At 36.2% G+C, this 27,978-nt stretch overlaps 1 protein-coding gene across 4 annotated transcripts; it reads left to right on the top strand.

Moving 5' to 3' along the window:
- The first annotated feature begins 12,865 nt into the window (after positions 1 to 12,865).
- On the top strand, positions 12,866 to 15,202 carry LOC115218937 (tyramine receptor 1-like). 4 transcript variants are annotated; one of them, XM_036508657.1, is made up of 2 exons: positions 12,866 to 14,543; positions 14,926 to 15,202. In XM_036508657.1, the coding sequence occupies exon 1, from the start codon at positions 13,480 to 13,482 to the stop codon at positions 14,461 to 14,463; it is 984 nt and encodes a 327-aa protein (XP_036364550.1). In that variant the 5' UTR covers positions 12,866 to 13,479; the 3' UTR covers positions 14,464 to 14,543; positions 14,926 to 15,202. The 4 variants fall into 4 exon arrangements, with proteins under 4 accessions (XP_036364550.1, XP_029644819.1, XP_036364552.1 ...); XM_029788959.2 differs by having other exon boundaries at positions 12,866 to 14,540; positions 14,922 to 15,202; XM_036508659.1 differs by having other exon boundaries at positions 12,866 to 14,535; positions 14,917 to 15,202.
- Positions 15,203 to 27,978: the final 12,776 nt, after the last annotated feature.

Genomic DNA, 27,978 nt, shown 5'->3' on the forward strand with positions numbered 1-27,978 from the left:
ATACGAGGGGTCATGAGAAATTCCTGGTTTCAAGGACATTGCAAAAGGCCTGGCTGGAGGCCCAGCCTTCTGAGTTCTTTTACAGGACTTAGAAAATACTGAAGGACTGCTGCAATAAGTGTGTGAATCTGAGAGTAGAATATGTTGAATAAAATCCTTATTAACTAATCCTCCTGCATTTTGTTTTACTCAAACCCTAGAACTTCTCAACAACCCCTCGTATATAGATATACATATCTGTACATAGGTGCACACGCGCACACACACACACATCTTGTATTTTCTTTTACCTTTTACTTGTTCCAGTCATTAGACTACGGTCATGCCGAAGCACCACCTTGAAGAAGTACATATTTTTAAAAACCTGGTACTTATTCTATAAACTGGAACCCTCGTCGTCGTAACCGACGGAGTAGCAGTAATATAGATACACACAAACACACACATATATATATATATATATATACAACCCTATATCTCTCTAAGTGTCTGTATGCAAGGCGGCATTTATTCTGTCTATTTCTGTTCTGTATTCAAATCCAGTTGAGGTGAACTTTTGCTTTCATCCTTCTCATTGTCGATGAAATAAAATATCATTCAAGTACTGGGGTCGATGGAATTCACACTACCCGCCTTCCCTTCAAAATCGTTGGCCGTGTGCCTAGATTGGAAACTAATATTTCTTCCAGCTTCCAACTGTGTTATGATTGTGTTACATGCTTGTATGTTGTCTTCAAATATGGCCTGTATAAACCTCTGGTGATACTGTTCTTTTGACCTCTGATGATACTGTAATAATTCAGACGAAAACTGTCGATCAGCTGTAAGATCGAAATCTAACTTAGGAAATATATTCTTTAATATGAAAAGGTTCTATATTAAGAAAGACAACATTTCACTTGAAATGTTCTAACAGTAAAATTTATTAAACTCTAATATCTTTAATCTTGTTAACACGAAATATATTTAAAAGTATTTAAATAATCCTTTTAAAAGTATTTAAAAGTATCTAAATAAAAGTATTTAAATAATTCTTATAGCGGTACAATATATAAGCCTTTAGAGAAAATATCAGTGTGGCAGCTTGATTAACTATAGGTTAAGATAAACTTTTAAACACTATAAATCCGCTATACATAATTGAGGCTTTAAAGATTAAAATAGCCATGTATGTAACATACTGAATGCATGTACACAGTTGGTACGCCATTTACAGCGGTATTTGGCTTGAGACAACACCTTCTATGGAGGTGCTGTGTCAAAAGCAATAAATAATGGAGGGAGATTATTTTTATTCAGCTGGACATTCGTTCACATCATTAGTGAATGCTGTGTTTCATGTTTCCTATAACAGTTCGCGACGAATTTTCGTTCAGCCCAAAGGCAGTCGAAATGCATTTGGCGTCCTCGTTCGCGGCTGTAAGGACACGTTTTCGCTTTATTCTGATATTTATTGTATTTTAACACAGCACGTCCGTAAGAAATGTTAAATGTTATGTCAGTACTGCAGTAACTGGCCTATGAACGATATACAGGGCGTTCCAGACGTCTTGGGCACATTTTGACATTGAATATCTCGAAAACTATTAAGGACATAAAAACGCATCTGATATATTCTGAAAGCCTGCAATTTCAAGTTTTTTTTATGGAATGTTCAAAGATGTTTAGTGTAAGCACCGTTGGTCGCACGGCACACATCAAGCCGATAGTCCAATTCTATCATAACGAGCTGGTTCATCAGTGTTCTGCAACTGTTGGACTAACTGTAGCTTGTAAGGTGTCATCTGCAGTCGTCTTTTTAAGATACGCCAAATAGTTGTTGTAGGAAGCTGAATTTCCCTACTGGCCCTTCTGGTCGATTTATGGGGGCTCCGCTCGAAGGCAGTTTGAACTCGCTCAACCGAATCATCTGAAGTTGAGGGTCGTCCCGTTCTCTTAGCTGGGCATGAACACCCATCCTTCATCAATTTACCATACCATCTCAATATGGACTTCCTTTCTGGTACCTCTTTTCGGAATTCTGTGCGAAATGCTCGTTGAAAAAGTGTCCATGATTCAGTTTTTGCAAATTCAAGGACGCAAAACGCCTTTTCTGGTTGAGTGAACGCCATTACTGGATATGAAAAAATATGAAAAAATCATTAGCATTACAAAAAAAACTTAATGAATGAATTTAGCTTTAAAATGGTACCAGTTTCATCTTACTACCAATCATAGTCCAGCAGACACGAGGACTTGAAATGTGCACAAGACTTCTGGAACACCCTGCATATGCATTAAGTACGACACGTAGCAACTTTAGACAATATATTAAATTACCTCGATCTAATGCAAGTTTAATTTAAATATTCATTAAACAAGTTTATACATACGCAGTGAGTGTTTATACTGAAGTAAAACTTATCAATTCATTCTCATTAAATTTTAAATGTAAACTTACAAGATATAATAATTTCAGCACTTACACACCACATCTCCACCAACTGTAACAAAAATATAAAGCTCTACAAAAGCTGGTCAATTTATAATTAATATATTCCAGCAGAAGAAAACGACTTGTCTGTATATTCATGCTAACATTACAAAACATACAGATACGTTTAGTTAAATTGAAGAAAACATTAGCCATTAAAATGACCGCGTTTGAGCAATTATTTTATATTGATTTCTGGTACAAAGGAAGGAAGAGGGGAAATGTTGTAGGATGATGTTATATTCATCAGAGAGAGTAGCGTTATGAGAATGAGCATCTCATTTCAATGATTTAAAAGCTAAATTTGTATTTTTAAAAAGCTTTTACGGTTTTAAACTTAGTTACCGTTCATACAATGTATTTGAAAGCATTTTTAGAAATACGATAACGTTCAACTGAATGGGATGAAACTCAAAATTGCAAGTAAACGACTCTCCAAGGTTGTATAGTTAAGTATCACCCTAAATGAATATTTATACAACCGCAATATTATCTCTAGGTTTATACGCAGTAAAACATTTAATATTTAAAGAAGACTAATAAATTCAGTCTCGTTAAATTAAGAAGTTGAAAATTTATATATCAGACAGAACTGTTTTACGCTTTCAGATGCCATCCGAGTCGATTATTATGACATAACACTGCTGTTTTTAAAACACAAATACTCCGTTGTCCCTCACTAGATGGCGTTGTCCTATTGTGATACATACTACTGTACTACGCAAACACATATACGTAAGTGCATATATATGTATATGTATAAAAGTGTATATATATATGCATGCATGTATGTATATATATATATATATATATATATAGGCGCAGGAGTGGCTGTGTGGTAAGTAGCTTGCTTACCAACCACATGGTTCCGAGTTCAGTCCCACTGCTTGGCACCTTGGGCAAGTGTCTTCAACTATAGCCTCGGGCCGACCAAAGCCTTGTGAGTGGATTTGGTAGACGGAAACTGAAAGAAGCCTGTCGTATATATGTATATATATATATATATATATATATATATGTGTGGTGTGTGTGTGTGTGTGTGTGTGTGTTTGTGTCTGTGTTTGTCCCCCTAACATCGCTTGATAACCGATGCTGGTGTGTTTACATCCCCGTCACTTTGCGGTTCGGCAAAAAGAGACCGATAGAATAAGTACTAGGCTTACAAAGAATAAGTTCTGGGGTCGATGTGCTCGACTTATGGCGGTGCTCCAGCATGGCCGCAATCAAATGACTGAAACAAGTAAAAGAGTAAAAGAGTATATATATTTATATATACATATGTATGCATATATATATGTGTGTGTGCATATATGTATATATATATATATATCTATATATATATATATATATATATATATATATATATATATATATATATATATATATATATATATAATATATATATATATATATATATATATATTTCTGTGCATATAGATATATATATGCACAGCACATATATATACATAAAACACTTCCTGTATTCAAGAGGGTCAAGTACTCAAACAATGAAAGCGCCAAGGTCATGTCGGTGATGGCCCTATCACTTTATATCACATTACATAACGTGTACAAACAATATATAAAGACAAATACGTACATCTAAAGTAAACACGGATTTGCTCTCCACTTATGCATATATTCACAAATGGCTGACTTAATACGCAACACGTTATCAAGGCCACGCATGGGTGCACTCACTGCACCTGTTGCACCGACGTCTAGTAGGCTCTAGATCCAAACGAATTGCAGGTTACGTGTTAGATGAAGAACGAACAAAATAAATGGATAGTTTCACACACACACACACACACACACAGAGTTAAATATATATATATATGCATAGGTGAAGGGGTGGCTGTGTGGTAAGAAGTTTGTTTCTAACTACATGGTTCTAGGTTCACTACCGCTATGGGTTCACTACCAGTTGGGCGAGTGTCTACTATAGCTACGAGCCGATCAAATCCTTATGAGTGATAAAAGGCCGTCGTATATACACACCTATATATAGGTATAAAGGCGGCGAGCTGGGAGAATCGTTAGCACGTCGGGTGAAATGCGTAGCCGTATTTCGTCTGCTGTCACGTGTTCTGGGTTCAAATTCCGCCGAGGTCGACTTTGCCTTTCATCCTTTCGGGGTCGATAAATTAAGTACCAGTTACGCACTGGGGTCGACGTAATCGACTTAATCCCTTTGACTGTCCTCGTTTGTCCCTTCTATGTTTAGCCCCTTGTGGGTAGTAAAGAAATATATATATATATGTATATACATATGTATGCGTGTGTATATGTGTGTATATGTTTATGTGTGTGTGTGTGTTTGCGTGTGTGCGTAAGTCTTCGTGTCTCTGTTTGTTCTCCCACTCTGCTTGAAAACCGGTGCTGGTGTGTTTGCTTAGCGGGTCGGCAAAAGCTCCGATAGGATAAGTACCAAGCTAAAAAAAAAGAAAAACAGAAAAAAAAAAGCACTGGAATCGATTCATTCAAGTAAAATTTCTTCAAGACTGTGCCCCAGCCTGGGGGCAATCTAATGGCTGAAACAAGTAAAAGATAAAAGATGTATCTATAAGCAGAATAATAATACAGGAGGTTCAGTCAGGTGATCGTGGTAAATGCTGATTGTTAGTCCCTAGCATAAAACATAGCTTGCATAGAAAAATACAAATAAGTCGATAATTGATCACTAAAATTTATTAATCGATGCATCAATTACATTTCGTCTCATGTCGAGATTAGACAGAAAATTCCGATAAGAGGAATGGAGCCTTACAACTCCATTTTGGAAGCAATAAATGTGGTTTATAATGGAATCATCGCATCTGTAAACAGGAGAATTGGAGCAGGTAACCGAGTACTACAACGGTTTCAAAAGCACCATCGGGTGTTTTTTACGCAACATTACGAATACTTCATAGCTATATAATGTACTTTTGTTGTCAAGGACATACTTTTCAGTTGAAAGTAGTCCGTCATAATGGAGAAAGCAAAAGAAAACAAGGCTGGTGGAAAGAATAAGAAAGATGGGCTTGGAAAGTGGAATCGGTATAGAACCAATGGCGTGCCCTACTCACGGATTACTTAATGCACATGTGGTGTCAATTATGGGAATTCACATGTGGTGTCAGTTATGGTATAGCTAGATACGGATACACAGAAACACACACTCACACGTACACATATATACATACACACACACACTTTCTTTTATCAGAGCTATGTTAATCTGCTTTTTAAGAGATTAAAAAATATATAATTAATAATCCCAGTCCACCACTCTCTGTCTCTGCTTCACTTCAAATAATTTTCATCCTATAAATATTATACTGTGTACGTGGTACAGTATGATATGTATTAAGATTTTGAAGTGGATTAATGAATACCAAAAAACAGCCGGCTTTAGAAATCTATTAATTCGAATCTGCGAATTTGCATGTGAGTTTGTGTGTGTGTATTTGAGTGAGTGTGTGTGTGTGTGTGTGTGTGTGTGAGAGAGAGAGAGAGAGAGAGAGAGAGAGAGAGAGAGTGTGTAAATGTGCGTTGACGGGCATAAAAGAATAACAATAAAAATATATATATCGTTTAGGCTCGTTTACGGGAAAATGTTTTGAAAATGCGAATAAATATTCCTATTCTATTGTGCCAGCTGCTGCCTAATGATGCTAACTGGCAATACCAGATTCTTGGCGTTGCACCGAGCTGTGCCAATATAATGCAAGATAATTATAGTAATAATAATAACAATTCTTGGATGGAATTTACAAATTCATGATCTTAAGAAACATGCGTTTTGTGGAAACGCACTCAGTGATGCATTAAAATATTTATAAATCCCATCCAACGATTATTATTATTACTGTGCATACATACATATGTACATATACATATGCATAAATAATACACACACACACACACACACACGCACACACACACACACACACACCACACACACACACTCATACACATACATGTATTCGCCATGATAGATCGTTAGCCACTACACACATTTCTCTCTCTCCTTGTTTTCTGTGTCCCTCTCTGTAGAAGAGCGTAGGCTCGAAACGTAAAACACTTTTTCTATTCCGGAGCGTTATACTAATACATCTGTTTGTTTTGTACACCACCCGTCTTCGCCTTTTGTTTTCTTCGTAAACTCTCCATATATACATGTATAAATAGATAGATAGATAGATATAACATTATATAGGTGGCTTATTGGCAATTTGAATCCAAAGGAAAAATTAATAGAGGTAACAAAAGTGACATTACTGACTAGCACCACTGTTATTAGAAATATGAGTCAAAACAACTTAAAAGTCCACAAAGTACTATCTTAGTTGCTGACAAGGGGAGGTAAGCCCCTAGCATATATAGTCGCTGATGAGGATTGAGGTGGTCTACATCAAAATCCGAAATCGTCGATCCGACTATATAAGCTGGGGGCTTACCTCCACTTGTCAGTCACTAAGATAGTGCTTTGTGGCTTTTTGAGTTACTTTAACTCTTATTTTCTTGCAATAGTGGTGCTAGTCAGTGCCCTCTGTAATTTTTGTGACCTCTATTAATATATATATATATATATACATACATATATATATATATATATACATAAATATGAGAGAAAATCCACTATGTGGACGCCCTTACGCTAAAAAGACATCTGCATGAGTCTCAACCCCTAAGAATTGTTCTCAAGAAAAATTTGGCACACCATGAACGTAAGCGAGCAGGACAAATGAAAAATAACAAAAATACAGATTAACCCCATACAATTGTTTCACTGTTAATAAACTATGCAATTCTACTTACACAATTCATCTTGAGAACAATTCTTAGTGGTTGAGACTCATGCGGATCTCTTTTTAGCGTAAAGGCGTCCACATAATGGATTCTCCCTCATATTTATGTATTAATAATATTTACTGAATCTCAGTTTTTTATGCGCTAAACCACTGGTGATATTAAATTAATATCCAATTTTTTCACCCTCATTTTGACTATATATATATATATATATATATATATATATATATATATACACACTTACATACATGTCTGCCTATGTGTATCAGGTTGATCTGAATACTGCGACTTAGAAACAAATCAAATCTTGTAAAGGTAAATACGCATACACACACACATCAAAATGTGTAGATTTGAATATATATTTTGGTAGATGTCATCTATTTAGAGTAAACCACTGAACCATGATTGTCTAAACCATTGAACCATAATTAAATGGTACGAATCAATTATTATTGAATCTAATCAATATTTTACCGTTACATATAGTGCAATAATTGCATTGTTCCGAAAGTGTTTGCCATAACTGAAACATACAACCATTATGACAGCAAAGGTGAAATGCTATACATTATATCATATGGCTATATATTTCATATTAAGGTTAAAAGATCCTTGTATAGTATAGATCATAGAGCGCTTTCAATATTACAATTTGAGTTTCAAGTAAATGCTTATGATGAGGCATAAGAAGTATAACGTTAACAAGTACAGTACGGGACCAATTAATTATCCGGCAAGTTTGGGACCGGTTTTATACCGGATTTCTGCATCTTTCAGTTTTCTGGTGAGAGTCTCCATTTTTTAGGAGGGGTAGCCACAACAAGACACGCATGTATGAATTAGTCCGTATTAACGATCCAATAAGCAATGGTACCCTTTCGTTACCAACCCGGCTGAAACTGGCTCTGGCTCTCTAGTACAAATGTCTTGTTTTCATAAGTCCTGAATTAAAATCTGGCACCAAACCTTAGTCACAATTTATGTTCATAGCTCCAGCTTAATGATAACTAAGTTATTTTACTAATTTCTTTGTTATATTTAAAGTAATTGAAAGAAACACAGAGTATCTCAAAATAAATACAGTAACGAAAGGGTTAACCCTTTCGTTACTGTAAGAATACTTTTGTTTTAGCCGATGCTAGGGGTGCAACAGTGCATATGCAAACCAAATGTAAACAAATACTTAAGCAATAAACATCGCAGCGAGCTCTGTTTTGGGCACTCCTCAGTGAATGTGCACCGAGCTGACATCTGTCTTTAGAGACATTGAGTACGTAGGAACGGCAAGTAGTGTCTTTACTAAACCGGTGAACCCAATTTGCATAAATTGAGTATTCTCTTAGCTTGTTCAAATAATCAATGACGGATACGCCAAGGAGCATGTTTTTGATACCATAGTTGTACTGTAGACCATTCTAGAATGGTCGTAAAAGTTTTAGCTGATCCAACATATGTAAATGGATAAAGAATTGCAAAAATAAATAAATGGATAAATAAAAATAGATGTAAAAAGAGGACTAGGCTCAGCAATCCCTTTCGGTCCTATTCTGGGCATATCTATCTATCTATCTATCTATCTATCTATCTATCTATCTATCTATCTATCTATCTATCTATCTATCTATCTATCTATCTATCTATCTATCTATCTATCTATCTATCTATGTATGTATGTATGTATGTATGCATGTATGTATGTATGTATGTATGTATCAATCTATCTGTCTATCTATCTATCTATCTATCTATCTATCTATCTATCTATCTATCTATCTATCTATCTATCTATCTATGTATTTATGTATGTATGTATGTATGCATGTATCTATCTATCTATCAATCTATCTATCTATCTGCTTGTTTGTCAGTCAGGAAGAATATCTCTGTCTCTCTGTCTCTGTCTCTCTCTGTCTCTTTCTTTCTCTATCTCTCTATGTATATATATATATATACACACACACATATATGTGTTAGTGGTCGTGTTATAAATTATGTTTATATTTGTTCAATATGTATATGTGCGTATGTGTATGTGTATGAAGATCTGAGTGTAGACCGGGTAGTTAGTGCAAACATCGAGTCGTATAAGTTATGATAATGAAGTCGAACCACTTAGTGATAGCTTGAAATAATTTAATATGTACGTTTCAGGTTGGCGTGATATATAATAAATGCATCTATTACGTAATACCTTCGTCAGTTAAAATGTTTTATATATGTTTCATATATTTTACGTTCTCTCTCTCTCTCTCTCTCTCTCTCTCTGTATATATATATACATTTGAAATCTGATGAGTACATTATGTATGAAAGTGGTAATTTTGTTAAAATATAATAAAAAACGTTAAAATCAGATTATACTTAAACTGTATTCGACTGATATAGTATTCTATACGCTTTCACACAAATTCGAACAAAATTCACACTCACACACACACACATATGTATATATATATATATATATATATATATATATATATATATATATATATATATATATTCATAATTATAAAGACTTTTCTTTGGTACATATATATATATATATATAAGTGTGTGTGTGTGTGTATAGCAGACAAATATATATAAAGCAATTTATAACATTCGCTTAATTGTTGCTTACTTCTTAATTGCATCGTAATTTGTATTTGTCTTGATCTTTAAAATACTAATTTTTGCTATTTTATCTCTTTTCAATTGCAGATGATGACTTGAAAGTACGATCGCCCGGTTGAATCGCTCGTTATCGTGCACCATGTAGTCCCTTGTGTAAGGCGCATCGATAAACTACGTATTGGGAAATATGCTCAAAAATATAACCCAACCAAACATCAAAATATAGCAGGAAACATAAGAATTAGATGAAGTAGAAGTAAAAAAAAAAAAAATTCAAACAACATAAAAAAAAATACAACCTAATATACCTAATATTTCGATTTGTCAAGTTTAAAAAAAATAACGCCACCAAAAAGACCAGCAACAACAGTAAATAAAACAAATATAATGAATAAAATATACAACAAAGCAACACCAAAAATATCTCGGAGTCCTTAGGAACATTCGATTGCATGTAATTTTGCACGGTCAGCATCATCATCATAATAGTCATCATCATCATTAATATTATTATTATTATTATTATTATTATTATTATTATTATTATTATTACTCATCCATTATCATTATTGTCTGCATCATCTATAAAGCCATGAAGTAAAAATCGTTACGTTGCGAAATTGGACGGTCATCAGCTTCAGTAACTAGTGTCACACCTCCGCCTCTCTGCGTGACCATCAGCTCCAGCACAATCTCCACCAGTGTCAAAGCAGAAGCAACAAAAATATCAACTAGAAGAAACAGAAATTCTAATAAAATACAAAAAAAAATTACTCCTCTTCTACTCACCTCCATTCCCAATGCAAAATATAACAAGGAAAATAAAACAAAAAACAAAAAACTGTATTAGCTCTTGGCTCCTCCTGAGCTCCGCCCACCACAAAAACAAAAAGTAAAACGTAAAATAAAATTTCGAAAGCAAAATGTAAAAATAATACTTAAGAAAATTAATTTGAAATAATAATTAAATATCTCGCCATATTTCACCACCCCTTCGTTATAAAGGAAAAAAAGTAACTAAAAACGATATAATCAAAGTTTAATTTTTTTCTCTACTCTTTCCCCTCTTTTTGCTCTCATAGCTCCTCCTTCTTTTCCTTCTCTTCTTCCTTACACTATAGAAAAAAAAAACAAAAAAAAAACGAAGATAGCAAAATAGTCTAATTTATCCTGACGCCCGACAGTCAATGAACAATATAAAGCCGTGCCAGTCCATTATGGCGACATATCTTGGCCTGTCACAGAGAATATATGTCACAGCGGAAGCAGTGAACTGTAAAACAGAAGCAACTGTCCAAGAAAGAAGACGTAATATTATCGAACAATTAATAGGATCCACCATTTATGACTTGTACATAAGGAAAGAGATTATGCGGAACATTAAACGAGAAATTAGCAAACGATCTTTTAAAGTGTCCTTTTCTGCAACGCAATTCTTTTGACAAACACGCCGTGTTAATATTCTTAACATTGTTATCATTATTATTAATTAGTGTTTTGATATTCTTGTTGTCAATATTATTATTATTATTATTTATGGCAATTTGAAAAAGAAATAATAACAATTTCTAGTTGATTGGCAATTATAGCAAAACTGTGAGAAACACGGGAAAAAGAAAAGAAGAAATTATTAGAGGAGGTGTAGGAAAATTTATGAAGAGAAATAGGAAGAGAGGAAATCAGAAAGATAAGTAGATAGATAGATAGATAAATAGATGTTTAGATAAATGAATGGATAGACAGATGGATAAATAGATATATCGATTGTCAGATTAATAAAGCGACCACAAATACCAATAGAAGTAATAGCTACAATAACAACAGTATTAACGGCGATAACAACAACAACAACAACAACAGTAATAATAAAGACAATAATAAAGTAGTGATAAGAGCAACAACGACAGCTAAAACAACATTAACGAATAAGGCTGTCAACCTCCACTACCTCATTAGTTTCTTTTCTTGTTCTTCTTCATTAATAGCACAAGTAACAGTACTATTACCATCTTTATAACCAGCATCATCATTCTCATCATCATCAACATCAAAGTCACCCTCAATATCGTCAGTGTCATCGTCATTATCAACAACAAAAGCAACAACCGAAACAACGATAACAAACAAACGCATCGTTATTATCTTCATGATGATGATGATGATGAATAAATGAAGAAAAACAAAGGAAAACAACTTTAACAGAAATACAATACAGAAGAGATTAAAATCTATAATATATATATATATATATATATAATATATATATATATATATATATATATATATATATACACACACGTATGAATATCATGTAAATAAAAGGACACAGAAAGAAGATATAAAACGTAAAACTACGGAAAAACAAAACTACGAGTATAGACGAAAGAAGGAGAAAAATAAACCGAAGAATAAAATATATTGTAAAACAATTGAAAAACCACGACTATCGCATCATTATAAGTCATCATCGTCAGCAGCAGCAGCAGCGGCAGCAACAAAAACAACAACAACAACAACAACAACAACTACAGCAACAACAACAACAGCAACAACCACAGGAAAGCAACATCGAAAGCTAAAAAGAAATCCTAAGTGCAATATGCAAGGATATTATCAATAATAATATCATAAGAAGTTTGATCTTTATGACCCGATTGATTTAAAAAAAAAAACTGCAATGAAACTGAAAGTGAAAGTAAGTGATCCAAAGTAATAATAACCTCAACATCGTCATCAGCAGCACAACAGCCATTAATAACACTACACAATCTTCCATCATCAGTACCACTGTCCCCAGCAACACTATCACCAACATAACCATACATTTCTTCTTTATTACGTTTCCCTAAAATTATTTGCTCCATTTATCTATTTATTTATTGAAATATTCCATAGAACTCACTTTTCTATTTCTTCTGCGTTCCAGTGTTTAGGAATTGTTTTTTACCTCTCACATCTTCTATCTCTCTCTTATGTTATTATTTTTGTTTCTCTATCTCTCTATCAATCAAACACTCGACATTTAAACAAAACAATTTAATAATAATAATAATCGTTTTATTTTTTTGAAAATATTTTCACTTTTGTTTTCTTCAAATAAGATAACTGAAAGATATCTTAGTTTGCTTTGGTTTATTTGTTTAAAGAAACATACGAGGAACCCGAGTCTCTCCCCTAATCCCCCTCTCTCTCTCACACACACGCACACTCATATCTTTATATGTATATGTATATGTACTTGTATATGTTGACTTTACAAGGAAATTATGTAAAGACATTTGGTCAAGTGAAACCAAGCTCTGATAATTGAACATTCTTCGTTATTAACAGAACGAAAGAGGAAAATATAAAACGAAAAGAAATCACGATAAACGCAGTGAAAAGAATCACCGAAAGAAAGGAGAGAGGGAGAAAGGTGAAAGGAGATAGAATTATTGAAATAATCATAAAAATAATTATAATAACAATAACCAAAAAAGAAGCGGCAACAAGAGCTGCATCTTTCTGTTTTCAAATAAAATTCTTCATGCAAATAACAGTCGTATTCCACTAATAAACCGAGTTAATTTCGGAGTGAAAAGTGTAGCGTCATGGAAACACCACTTCCGGATACAACAACGTTTCACAATGAATCTACTGTGGGAAAACAAATATCACTATCTCTACAGATTACCTTTGGCATCACTTACGGGATTATAGCTATCATCACACTTGTGGGCAATTTATTGGTGCTCATCGCCGTTTTAAAATTTCAACGTCTTCAAATTCCAACGAACTACTTTGTGTGCAGTCTTGCTTTCGCTGATGTGACAGTCGCCATTTTAGTGTTACCACTGTCTTTAATTTATGACCTTACAGGTGGAGAATGGTGGTTCGGTTGGGTGTTTTGCTACTTTTGGCGGTCTTGTGACGTCATGTGTTGCACAGCATCTATTTTGCATTTATGTTGTATTTCTCTAGACCGCTATTGGGCAATCACTAAGCCGTTTGCCTACACCATGAAAATGTCTAAAGGAAGAGTAGCTTGCATGATCATAACCGTCTGGTTTTGCAGCGTTTGCATATCGTTCATTCCGTTCTATTTAGGCTGGTTCACCGACGATCCAGACACACTATATACAGATACAGGCAAATGTGATTTAACAGTTAATAAAATTTACGCTGTACTTTCTGCAATGACATCTTTTTATATTCCATTTATCGTCATGGTATTTTCATATGCAGCCATTTTAAGAATTGCGAAAATACAGGCAAACGCCATAAAAAAGAGCATCCCCAGACACAGTTATACCGGTGGTGGCGGGCAAGAAAAATACGAATCGGCGGCTAGTGATAGAAAAGCACTGAGGACCCTCGGAATAATAATGGGGGTGTTTATTGTTTCTTGGTTACCGTTTTTTCTAATGTATATAATTATGCCCTTTTGTTCTGAGTGTGAAATATCTCCGATGGCAATATCGGTTATTACATGGCTTGGTTATGGCAACAGTTGTATGAATCCTGTTATATATGCATTTATGAACAGGGACTTCCGTCTGGCTTTTAAGAAACTTCTCACTTGTTCTGTTTCATGAATTTTCATTTTATATATTTAATTAATTTGATTGACTCAATAATTATTGTACATTTTTATTTAGTAAAAAAAAAAAAATATTTCAGAAATATTAAATTTCTAAATATCTCAGAGAGATATGTGCGGTGGTGGAGCGATAGAGTGGTTGTATACTGTCAACTTAACGTGACAGTCCCGTAAGGGAATTACACCACGGCTGTTTAGCCCTAGGAAGCATCGACGCTTCCTGTCGGCCTTCAAACATTTCCTGTGTCCTTATATATATAGGAAGGGGAGAGACAAACACCCCAACAGCTCAGGCCTAGCTGTTGGGGGTGTTTGTCTCCCCTTCGTAAATATATAAGGACACTGGAAACGTGTCAAGGCCGACAGGAAGCGTCGATGCTCCTAGGGCCAAACAGCGGTGGTGTAATTCCCTTACGGGACTGTCACGTTAAGTTGAGAGTATACAACCAAAAAATATTTCATATTTTATAAAGAAAAAAATGCAAACTTATCCACGAAGAATCTTTGAAAATTATTTATTTTAAACCCTACATTTTATTAAAAGGAAGACACGTCTTCTGAAAAATATGGCTCCCTAATGCCATGGTCTCTCGCATGCAAAGCTCTTCTGTGATCTTCGAAAGGACATTTTTCAATGTAATCTTCTTCAAATTGCACAAACTTAATTCTAATGTATTGTATATGATGTCTTGAAAAGAGAGAAAAGAATAACAAACTAGTCTAATATTTCAAAATGTCTGTTTGTCATTAATCTTTTTACTATCTATTGGGGTTGTGAGTTGGTACTCATTCACAAAATTAATAGAGTACAGGTGTCAGAGAATTATAATTATGTACACCAACGTAAATGATATATATATATATATATATATATATATATATAATATATATATATATATATATATATATGTATGTATGTATGTATGTATATATATAACATAGAAGAATTCTAATACCACCTGTGCTCTACAAAAGATTTTTCACTCCAGAATTTATATTCCATTATTTAAAGATTTATCTGCTTCATGATTCACGGTTCCGGAAAAATTATTTCACGTTAACGAAGTTGCTAAACTTTTATGAAGTCAATGATATATATATATATATATATATATATATATATATATATATAAGTAGTTGAATGAATTATCTTAGTATGGATAATTCGGTTAACCGATACCTGGGTAGCAAATTCACGTCAGAAAAACACGGTTGAAGCTACATGCCAAGGGCAAAGATCACGTGCTTTCGTGTGGAAATTTGTGTGTTTTTTTAATACAAATAAATGAAAGAATGGAGTTGAACGACGATTTAACAAAATTCCTTTATTCTCGACATATGTTTCGAAGGCTGCATATTCCTAATTTCGAAGAAATAAGGAGTGCAATAAGGCCCTTTGGCACGCACATAAGGCAGGCCTTTCCAGGGAGGAAAATCTTTCATACAGTTCGATGATAAGTTATGGGTCCGCAGAGATACCCCCAACGCGTTCGATGTGCTAATGGGAAATACAGAGAGCGCCCAGATAGCCGATTTGGTCGGAATCTATATTCTCTATGAATTGGCCGACCAATTCCCGGACATCTGCGGCGGTCTGTATCGAGACGATTGTCTACTTTACCTACAGAATGCTCCGAACAATATGATACAGAAGACTAAAAACAGATTAGCTAGATTCTTTAGCAGAATGGGCTTGAGCATAGTTTTCGGCGACGAATTAACTAAAGCCAACTTCTTAGATGTTACCCTAAATCTGCAGAATAATTCTTACTTCCCTTATCATAAGCCTTCTACTAATCTTAAATATATCAGCATTTTCAGTAACCATGCCAAAACTATCACCGATAATTTAGTTAAAAATATTTCCTTAAGACTATCAAATTTATCTGCTAATGTCGACATCTTTAACCAAAAAGCGGAATTTTATAACGCCGCCTTGTCAAAAGCCGGTTATACAGATAAAGTATCATATATCGACCTGGCCCATTCTAAACCAATATATACTTCTCAGGATAAGAAAACTAATAACAATAGAAATAATGTGAATAATGATTTCAGCTCTAACAACGTCGACACCACTGTACTTAAGAAAAATAATTTACGGAGGCAATCGGCAACCAACACCAATTTTCCAGCACAGAAATATTCCCTTTAATGTAAATGGTAACACTCTGAATAATTCTAAGTCCACAAAAAACTATATCTGGTTTGTCATACCTTTCGGGAAACAAATCAGGTCAAACCTTCCTTTACAGTTCCGTGAAGCCATAGCTAGGAACTTTCCCAGGAATTCTAGGTATTACTCTACTATCAATTCGCATAAGGTAAGGATTGCATTCTCCAACACTAGAAATCTATCGCAGATCATTGCCTCCCATAATAACAAGCTGCTAAATAAGGATTCATCACCCGGGAGTTACGACACTGCTCTTACCAATTCCAACCAAACATACAATAATAATAATAATAGAAATAGTATTGATAATAGCAACATTCATAGCAGCGTTGGCATTAACAATAGTAATATTAATAATAATATTAGTCGGATTACTAACAATGGTAGTGTTAGTGGTAGTAACGACAGCATTTCTAATAACAGTGGTAGTATTGATGATAACAACCCCAGCATTCCTATAGTCAGGGAAATTGCCGACGATAGTACAATTAATAGTAATGATAATAATAGGAATAGAATTGTGGTCAATGCTAGCAATAATATTAACAGCAATCATAACAATAAAAACTCCGTTTTAGTCTCGGAGGTAAACCCTAACAGATTAAAGTTCTTGTCTAGCAATTCCAAAATTAGAAATTCCATTTACCAGTGTAAAATTTCTTCCGGTACCGATGTCTTCTTCTACATTGGGGCAACTACTTCCAAATTAGCCCAGAGGATTTCCAATCATTATTCAACTTTCCGAGATAAGAGAAAACAACAAAGCACAGGACTAAGTAAATTAGTTTGGCGTCTTAAGGACAGCAATATATCTTTCAAGCTGGAATGGTCCATATTGTCTGTATCCTTTCCGTTTGATAAGGGCAGAAAATTTTGTGGCGTCTGTAATTCCGAAATTTTCCATATATTGTTCGCCAAATTCCCTTTAGTAAATACAATTGTTGAAAAATCCTATAGGTGCATGCACTGGCAGAAACACACCTTTCACTCATATGAATGATGATTAATATAGATAACCTCCTTGAATTTAATAATTTGGTTCTATTTATACAACACCACCATAGACAAATTTTTATACTCATAAAGGACTACTATCAAATTCGTTGAGGTATGTTTTACCTTTGTCTCTCTACCTCGCCCTCCTCTCGCTCTCCCCCTCTCTCTATCGTAAGCACAATCAAACACACAGACACAAACCTGTCACTTCACCACCGTTTGTTCTTGGCATCTAACCAACCACACACACAATCACGCTCACACATACACACACATAGACACGAATGCAGTTATATACATACACACACATAGGCACTCAATCGCAAAAGCAAAACAACAACACAACACCATTCATATGACTTGCACCCTGTCACCTTCCTATTCTTAGATCTCTCCCCTCCAACCTTGTTTGAACTCCTGAACTTTCTAGAATCTTCTACATTCAACCATTTTGATGTCACTGCTTATAACGGAATATTTTAAAGAAACATTCATTATCGCTATGAACTCCGTGTGGGCAGCCATCTAAGAGTTTTTGTTCATCTTGATGCTGACATAAGTTCCTTGTTTTTCTTGATGAGAAGGCGGCATAATGCACCCCTTATTCCTTCGAAATTAGGAATATGCAGCCTTCGAAACATATGTCGAAATAAAGGAATTTTGTTAAATCGTCGTTCAACTCCATTCTTTCATTTATATATATATATATATAATATATATATATATATATATATATATATATATGTATAAAACTTTCGACCAAAAATTGGTCTATATATGGTGTGTGTGTGTGTATGTGTGTGTGTGTGTGTGTGTGTGTGCATGTGCGTGTATATATATATATTTTCTAGTTTCAGCTCAGAGCTGTGGCCATGTTGGGGAACCGCCGTTTTGCTACACTGTTATTATTGAGTGCCTCTTCTATTATGTGGCATTTGGTGAATCAAGGAGTATCTATCTATCTATCTATCTATCTATCTATCTATCTATCTATCTATCTATCTATCTATCTATCTATCTATCTATCTATCTATCTATCTATCTATTTGTATGTATTTATATAGATACATACATATAGGGTGGTGCAGAGAGGACGGACGTTTTTGAAAAATTCGCAAAATCATTAATTTTAGCTGCAAACAAATTTTATTGACATCGATGTGTTCGTTTTGAATTAGCGTTTGTCAAAATCAAGTGTGAAAAACAACATCCATCATGTGGTGTCCGATTTAATTGATGCATTTCCGCAGGCGTTCTTGGAAGTTGGCACCCACCCTCGCCAGCATTGCACTGTCGATTTGGCTGACTTCTACGCGAATAGCTTCCTTCAAATCGTCCAATGTACGGGGCTTATGCTTATACAGACGTACCTTGTAGTTTCTTCACAAGAAATAATCGATCACACTTTTCTCTCAGGACGCTTACATTCTGTCGTGTATGTACACTGACATTAAACATCCAGTGGAGCATATTAGCCTCATTTCTAGCAAGCTTACGCATATCCACAGCAGTCACAGCCCATGTTTCACTGCCATGAAGCATGGCTGTTTGCACACATGCAACATACAGTTTACCTTTTCACTTTGAGTGAGAGGCCCTTTGTTACCAGCAGAGATAGGGACTCTCTGATCTTTGCCCAGGCTATTCTTATTCTAGCAGTTATGCTCCCAGAGCATCCACCCCTGCTACTGACTTGATCACCCAGGTAACGGAAGCTATCAACTAATTCTAGTTTTTCCTCCTGGCATGCTATGGAAGCTGTTTTCTGCACATTTTCAGTGTTTATTGCCCCTGGGCATCTGCCACACACAAAGAACTGTCTTTCTGGTTGGCCTGTAGCCATTGGTTATGGCTGGTTATAAAGTTACCTGCTATAAAAGGGCTGTAGTCTAATGACTGAAACAAGTAAAAGAAAAAAATTCAGGGGACCGAAGAGGCCAAGTAATGTCAGCGAACTGGAAATGAGAAGGTCACCGAAGAGAGGGCGAATAACGTTCATTGATGCTCTGGCTGTGTGGGTCGTCGCTCCATCCTGTTGAAACCACACACGTCGAACAGGCAGACGTTTGCGTCGTAATTCAGGCGCAAAGAAGTTGTTTATAATCTCGATGTAACGCGCGGAGTTCACAGTAACATCATTTCCATTATTGGTTCCAAAAGAAATAAGGACCAATGACGGCAGCTTTTCCAACAACATACTAGACCCTCACTTTTGGGCTGAGCAGTGATCTTTCGTGCGGGTTTTCTCGGACGTTCAAGAGCCCAATAACGATAGTTCTGTTGAGTCACCATGCCATTGACATGAAAATGAACTCCATCACTCATTAACAAAATAAGGCTGTCATTTGCCCTCAAAATTGCTTCCATCTGACGTGCGAAGTTAAGCCGCTGTACATAGTCCTATGATTTCAACTGCTGCCCAATTTGTACGGATGGAAATGCAAGTCTTCATGCAAAATACACCTTACCAATCGATTACCAATGCCAAGTTCAGTGGAAAGCCTCCGAGCAGAGCGATTCGGATTCCGCATCAAACCTTGTCTGATGCGTTTCTCATTTTTCGGGGTCCGTACTGTTCGTGGAGCCCACACCACTCTCCTATTCATTATTGTACATCGTGTACGCAGTGCATTCACCCAACGTAAGATTGTGTTACGGGTGGGAACAGCCTGATTTCGGTGAATGTTGAAGTGACACCGAAACTCACGCTCAACTGCTGTGACACTCGTTATTCTACGGCAAACACGCGATGCTCTGTCGGCCACACCGCCATGGCTTCACCTAAAGAGGAAAAAATGTTAAGACACCACGGAGCGAATGGTATATGTCAGATATATGTCCCTCCCGCTGGGACTGAATAATAGCCATTTCAAAAACGTCCGTCCTCTCTGCCCCACCCTGTACACACACACACAGTAAGAAAGAAATAATAAGTAGAAAATAGGTATGATATTGAAAGTTTTATAGGACATATACGCGTTTAGTAAAATACTGCAATAATTACTTAACAAGTAGAGACTTTATGCAATTATCAGTGACCCGCTCATCTGAAATTGCGAAGATAATCTGGTACTTGACTGAGAAAAGAAAACTTCGATTGACTCGTCCTTGTTTTCTTTGTATCGTCTATCTGGATATTTTATTGTGCCATTTTGGGTTGCCTAACTGTCTGGATGTTTTGCGTTCTTGTCTTTGTTTTTTTCTCTCCTTGTTTTTTCTGTGTCACTTTCTGTAGAAGAGAGTAGGCTCGAGACGTAAAAGACTTTTTCTATTCTTGAGCGTTATACTAATACATCTGTTTGTTTTGTACACCACCTGTCTTCGTCTTTTGTTTGTTTCATAAACTCTCCCTATATATATATATATATATATATATATATATATAACGATCTATGTTAAAGTAAGCTCTGAATATATGCACTTTTCCCCCGTTGTGTAAATTATCAAACCTTGCAGGCCACGTAAATAGCTGACAAAGTATAAGATCCAGGAAGTGAGAGCAACGACACACCTCAATCAAAGTCAAAAACATAAGAGACAGAAGAAGAAGGGAGTGATTAAAGATGAAGACAGAGGAGCTACATCGAGAGCTCATTCGGCGATCAACTAGGTAGGGATAGCCAGTAAGAAATGAATACATGCCCGAAAACCACATACAGACTCAAGCGCACGCGCACATAGACACACAAATGCACAAACACACACACACAAATGCTCACACGCTCTCTCTCTCTCTTACCCACAAACGTACACACATTTATACGCATCCACATTTACAAGTAGCACATGCGAACATACACAGGTTAGCACAAATAAAGGCGGCGAGCTGGCAGAAACGTTAGCGTGCCGGGCGAAATGCTTAACGGTATTTTGCCAGCCGCTACGTTCTGAGTTCAAATTCCGCCGAGGTCAACTTTGCCTTTCATCATTTCGGGGTCGATTAAATAAGCACCAGTTACGCACTGGGGTCGATATAATCGACTTCATCCGTATGTCTGTCCTTGTTTGTCCCCTCTATGTTTAGTCCCTTGTGGGTAGTAAAGAAATAGGTATTTCGTCTGCCGCTCTGTTCAAAGTTCAAATTCCGCCGAGGTTGACTTTGCCTTTCATCCTTTCGGGGTCGATTAAATAAGTATCAGTTACGAACTGGGGTCGATGAAATCGACTTCATCCGTATGTCTGTCCTTGTTTGTCCCCTCTGTGTTTAGCCCCTTGTCGATAGTAAAGAAATAACAAATAAGTGCATTAATACACGCACATATTCACTAAAATATCACACACATACACACACACACACACACACACACATATATATATATATAGACACATACACATAATACACTTGTATGCTGATACACACACACACACACATACGTATATAGTATATTTACTTTTACAAACAGATATGTAATCGAGCTTTTCTTAAACTCTTCTGTTTTCCAAAGGTTTCGTGGATATATCTTCAAGTTATCGGATACAGGATATATTTGATACGGTGTTCTCAATCGTGGTTCATATGACCCCCGGAGGTCAATAGAAGATTTTTAGGAGTTCACACTAGCAAGATATGGAATTGGATATTCACAGTATTATTTTGAGGGTCCTTGAAAAGTTTTGATTTACATGTGTGTTGGTATAGATTGCAAGAAACGCTTAAGTTTCTTTCTCTAACATTTTATATAGTTCAAACTACGAAAGTGAAAACGGATTAAGTCGGTTATATCGACCCCAGTGCGTAACTGGTACTTAATTTATCGACCCCGAAAGGATGAAAGGCAAAGTCGACCTCGGTGGAATTTGAACTCAGAACGTAGCGACAGACAAAATGCCGCTAAGTATTTCGCCCGGTGTGCTAACGTTTCTGCCAGCTCGCCGCCCTAAGTCAATTTTTGTAAGTCAATTCTTGTATGAAAGATGAGTGACGAGAGAATTCCAGAGGGACAAACAAAATAGGAATTTTGAAAGAAGCGTCTACAAAACTAGTTTTAAATATCGAATGGCTGTGGGGTCCACCAGAATAGAACAGTAACAAAGGCGTCCATAGATAAAAAAAAAACAAAAAAAAAACAGTTGAGAATTCTTAAGTTCTGAATTCGAATTGTACCAAGGTCAAATTTGGTTTTCAACCTTTCATGCTTCTTTCTTCTATTTGTTCGGTCTGAAGGGAGGCTCAGTTATTTCGCTGTCCTACCAAGGTTAGTAGGATTGCTGTCGTTAATTTTTTTGTTTAAACCTCTTTATGTCATATCTTACTTGAAATACACAGCGTATTTTGCGAGAAAATAATGAAGAATTTATTAAAACTATTAAACAGTCATCAAGCTGATGCTTGGACTGTAATTTAGCATGAAATTTTGATGAACGGTTTTAATTTAGAAACTATTAAAACAGGAAGTTTGTATCAAAGAAGTAAGGACGATTTTAGGTGGGTTGGTATTAAAAGAGTTAAACTTTTGTAAGTCAATTCTTATTTCTTTATTGCCCACAAGGAGTTAAACATAGAGGGGAAAAACAATGACAGACAAAGGGATTACGTCGATTACATCGACCCCAGTGCGTAACTGGTACTTAATTTATCGACCCCGAAAGGATGAAAGGTAAAGTCAACCTCGGCGGAATTTGAACTCAGAACGTAGTGACAGACGAAATACCTATTTCTTTACTACCCACAAGGGGCTAAACACAGAGAGGACAAACAAGGACAGACAAACGGATTAAGTCGATTACATCTACCCCAGTGCGTAACTGGTACTTAATTTATCGACCCCGAAAGGATGAAAGGTAAAGTGAACCTCGGCGGAATTTGAACTCAGAACGTAGCGGCAGACGAAATACCTATTTCTTTACTGCCCACAAGGGGCTAAACACAGAGAGGACAAACAAGGACAGACAAAGGGACTAAGTCGGTTATATCGACTCCAGTGCGTAACTGGTACTTAATTTATCGACCCCGAAATGATGAAAGGCAAAGTCGACCTCGGTGGAATTTGAACTCAGAACGTAGCGACAGACGAAATACTGCCAAACATTTCGCCCGGCGTGCTAACGTTTCTGCCAGCTCGCCGGCCTAAGTGAATTCTTGTATGAAAGATGAATAACGAGAGAATTCCAGAGGGACGATGTCCCAGAGAAGAAGGCCTGGGTATTGGATACCTCATAAATGATGAGTGAAGGAGAGAGTAGTCATTGGCAGTGCATGAGTGGATGGGGCATAATTCTAGAAAACTCCGAGGAACAGGTACAATACAGTAGCGAGAAAAGATAGAGAAAGATTACAGGATGCTTGTGGAACAAAGAGAGGAACGTTCCAGTGAATGATTTTATGCTAATCAGTTAGCAGCCTATGTCAGGATGTGGGCTATGACGTATCATCCTGTATGCGGGGACAATACTCCATTGTGACATCATTTTGAGATTTTTGTGCGTCAGCAGTTGTTGGATCTGAAGCCTGATCTTGCTCTGAAGAAAAGGGTTTCCTTTGGTATATGACTCTGGCTATATTGAGGATGTGCTTCGCCAGCAGAGATCTTCAGTGTTAGTAAAGCCTAAAACTGGAGTGACCGTGTGGGCTCTGGTTGAATGCTGTTTACGTGTAAGCGTGGTGTGGTGCGATGACGTTTTGAGCAGTCTCTGAGATTGTATTTTCGGTTGAAAGAGACAGGGTAAGCATATAAACATATAAACCATTACAAGTTAGAATAATCATCAAACAATGTTTTATGGTGTGTCTATTTACTTCTGTCATGTCTGTGTGCACGCCCTGTGTGGTTGCGTATGTATACGATTGTACTTATGTGTGGTTGTGTGCATATGTACATTTATGTGTGTTTATATATATATATATATATATATATATATGCATATATGTACGCATGATTGCAGGCATATGCATATTTGTTCAGATGCACGTGTATATATGTGTGTGTGTGTGTCTGTGTTTATCTTGTGCATTTATGCTTATGAATGTATACGTATATATTTAGATATATAATTACGTGCATACACACGCATATATATATATATATATATATATATATAAATATGCATATAAATACACACACACACACACACACCACACACACACACACACATATGTATATATATATATATATATCCCCATTGGAAGATGTTTTCGAGGTTTTCGATCACGTTATCGATGCAGGTTTGGCGTATGGTGTCTAGTTTACGTGCGGATGATGCGTGTTTGGAGAGGGTTAAAAAGGAATAAAGATTGTATCGTGTGCGTATGAGTGAGCGGATCTTGGCTATTACAGTAAATAGGTCACTGATGTATAGAAGGAAGAGAAGTGGGGAAAAACATCCTAAATCCTGGTGTAGACTAAAGGTTATTTAAAAAAAAAAATTTTTTTTATTGCCCACAAGGGGCTAAACATAGAGGGGACAAACAAGGACAGACAAACGGATTAAGTCAATTGCACCGACTCCAGTGTGTAACGGGTACTTAATTTATCGACCCCGAAAGGATGAAAGGTAAAGTCGACCTCGGCGTAATTTGAACTCAGAACGTAACGGCAGACGAAATACCGCAAAGCATTTCGTCCGGCGTGCTCACGTTTCTGCCAGCTCGCCGCGGCGATAGAAAATAGCTGCGTTAACACACGCCGCGATACTGTGGTCTGAAAGTAAGCTACTGATTCAAAATATATGAAATTGATGGATGCTGTAAGCGGCAAGGCTCGTATGCCAGACATGACGTAAATCTTTACTTCTGTATATTCACGGCAATAGCTTTTCACTTTTACTGAATTTCTCTAAGGAGAGAATCCGCTGGAGAGTAGTGAAATAAAAGTTAATTTCGAGTGACTTTGATAGTACGGAAGCCGTGCTTGTAGACACCGAGGAGGGAAAATATTCTAGGTGAAGAACATTATTAGTGATGGCGGTCTTCATCAACTTTACGATACTGAAAGAGGATGCTGAAGTGTTGTCCTAGCTGTAATTGAATAAGATACACTTACTTGTACTTGTGACGGCGTTCACCCAGTGCGGGTTGAGCCGGCTTCTTCTCTCATAGAAGAGGTTTCGTGGGAATATTGAATTCACAAGCGGTCCCCGACATTCCGCATGCATATCCCGAGTGACAGGACGCCCTGTTTGCCGCGGAGTCTCCACAAACGCAGGGACAGAACGACCTCGAAGCCGCCGGTTGCCGATCAGACGCCTCTTGGAATTTTCACCAGAGCCCCGTTGGCCAGGCTGCGGCCCTAATACCGCTCGGTGCCAGACCAATCCGCCTTGGGTGGCCCTATCAGGGACCGAAGTTCCCGACGGCATAGCTCTGACACTGCCCGTATACACCACCCTTTCAGGAGGGGTTGTACTTTAGGGTAGTAATTCACCGCAGTTAATTCAATCAACCCAAACTCTTTCATACAAGATGAGTAGTGAGTAGACGCAAACAAGTAAAATTCTACCGCACATTCTTTTAACTGCAGACATATCGCGAATGATACAAGAAAACTTCCAACACAGAGAAAGCCGTGAGTGAGAGGTGTGAATATAACAACCTAACACTCGGCCTGGATAGCACCGCTGATTCTTAGTATGATTTCTTTATTTTTATTTTTACATTGGAACTGTTGTCGTGTCTCTCTAAGTTTCGAGTTTAAGTTCATCGGTTTAAACATCAATTTTAAATTTCCACTTTCCAGTTAATTAATAAAGAAGAAATGATTAAAATGATTATTCGCCGTCTCCATTCTCATTAAGATTGATTTTATATATTCTTTTGCCAGACTGACTAAATATATTCTTCCAAAGCATTTCTATAGTACTTTATCATAAAAGTCAGTTTTTTAATTTTTTGTTACTTTCGTTTTCTTGTGAGCATATATGCACAGACATGACTGAAGTAAATAGACACCCTTATAATCATTAAAATTTATTGAAATCTGAAATTCTACATTTAAATTATTTATTAATTGTTATAATGTAAATATTTGATATTTAGCAGACATGCCCTATGCATTTTTCAATGCAAAGACCCTATTAGGTATGTTACTGATCAGATTACGAATATTCTCTTGAGGAGAATCTCAAAAGATCTGGCTTTGAAGACGCTTTCTTGTTCTTTTTATGAAGTGTTCTGTCCATTATGCCACAGAGACATTCAATAGGGTTCCTATCTGGTGACTGGCTTGGCCAGGGAAGCTTTTTAAGGCCATTCACATCCAACAAATCTTGTGTCATTTTAGCCGTGTGACAAGAAGCTCCATCTTCCACAAATAGTTTTCTTTAATCACGAAGAAGAAAATATTTCCGGTGGAGACTTGGTGGAGGAAGGTGCTGTTGTCCTTTTACTTCTTTTATCAATTTTGGTATTTAAAACATTAAGTTGCATTTAATTAATTAGAAATAAAAAATGCTCCACTAATTTACCGTGCCATAATTCACTTGTGATGAGTGTAACTTTAACCATGAATATGAACATAGTGTAAGTATCAGCTGTATGTACCATATTTCGGTAGGTAGTGGCATGGCGGTACCGAGTAGATAGATATGCTACCGGTGATAATATTACATAATTATCAGATATAAATTAATTTCTCTCAGCTTGTCTGTTAAGCTTGATGGGTACACGTAAAAAAGTAAGCGAAAATATTTATAAAAGCTACGCGGTCTGGTTTATGGATTTTGTTATTTACTAGGACCTGACTTTTGATGCATAGAATTGGTAATATTACTGTAATTCAGAGCCAATTTGCTTTTACTCGTTTAAAGATTAGTTGGGGTTCTGCTGCTGACGCAATACTTCGGATTCTAGCTTGGATTTCAGTCCCTCAGAGGTAGTATCCATGTAATAGTTGACCCCATAAATTTGAGCTTAAAAAATGGTCTAAAAAATTCGGATTTTTGCACGAGTATATAAGTTATATATATAGTTAATCCAAACATGAAAGCACAAAAAAACACAACAACGCGAGGACGTGGAACAAATATAGTATTATTGGACGCTCAGGAAAGAAGGAGGGTTTAACGTTTCGAGCGGAGCTCTTCGTCGGAAACATAGGAGAAGGAAAGATCCAGAGAAGGGAAGACAGAGAAAAAAATCGCCAACGGTACACACGCGATATATATATATATATATATATATATACATAAATTACATATAATTATATATGTAAATATTGCTCTCGGTATTAAGCCATTCAATATTGTTTACTGAGTTTCAGCGAAAAGGTTACACGACTGACGTATTTTATTACCTTAATCTTCTGGCCATTACAACAAGAAAAATACGAAAGATAACCACTGACTTCTAATATAGAATACACTGCCTCACCCCAACGATTCAATATTTTATGGAGATTTTAGCAA

The sequence above is a fragment of the Octopus sinensis genome, linkage group LG14, assembly GCF_006345805.1.
Source record: "Octopus sinensis linkage group LG14, ASM634580v1, whole genome shotgun sequence".
In the NCBI taxonomy this organism is placed as follows: domain Eukaryota; kingdom Metazoa; phylum Mollusca; class Cephalopoda; order Octopoda; family Octopodidae; genus Octopus; species Octopus sinensis.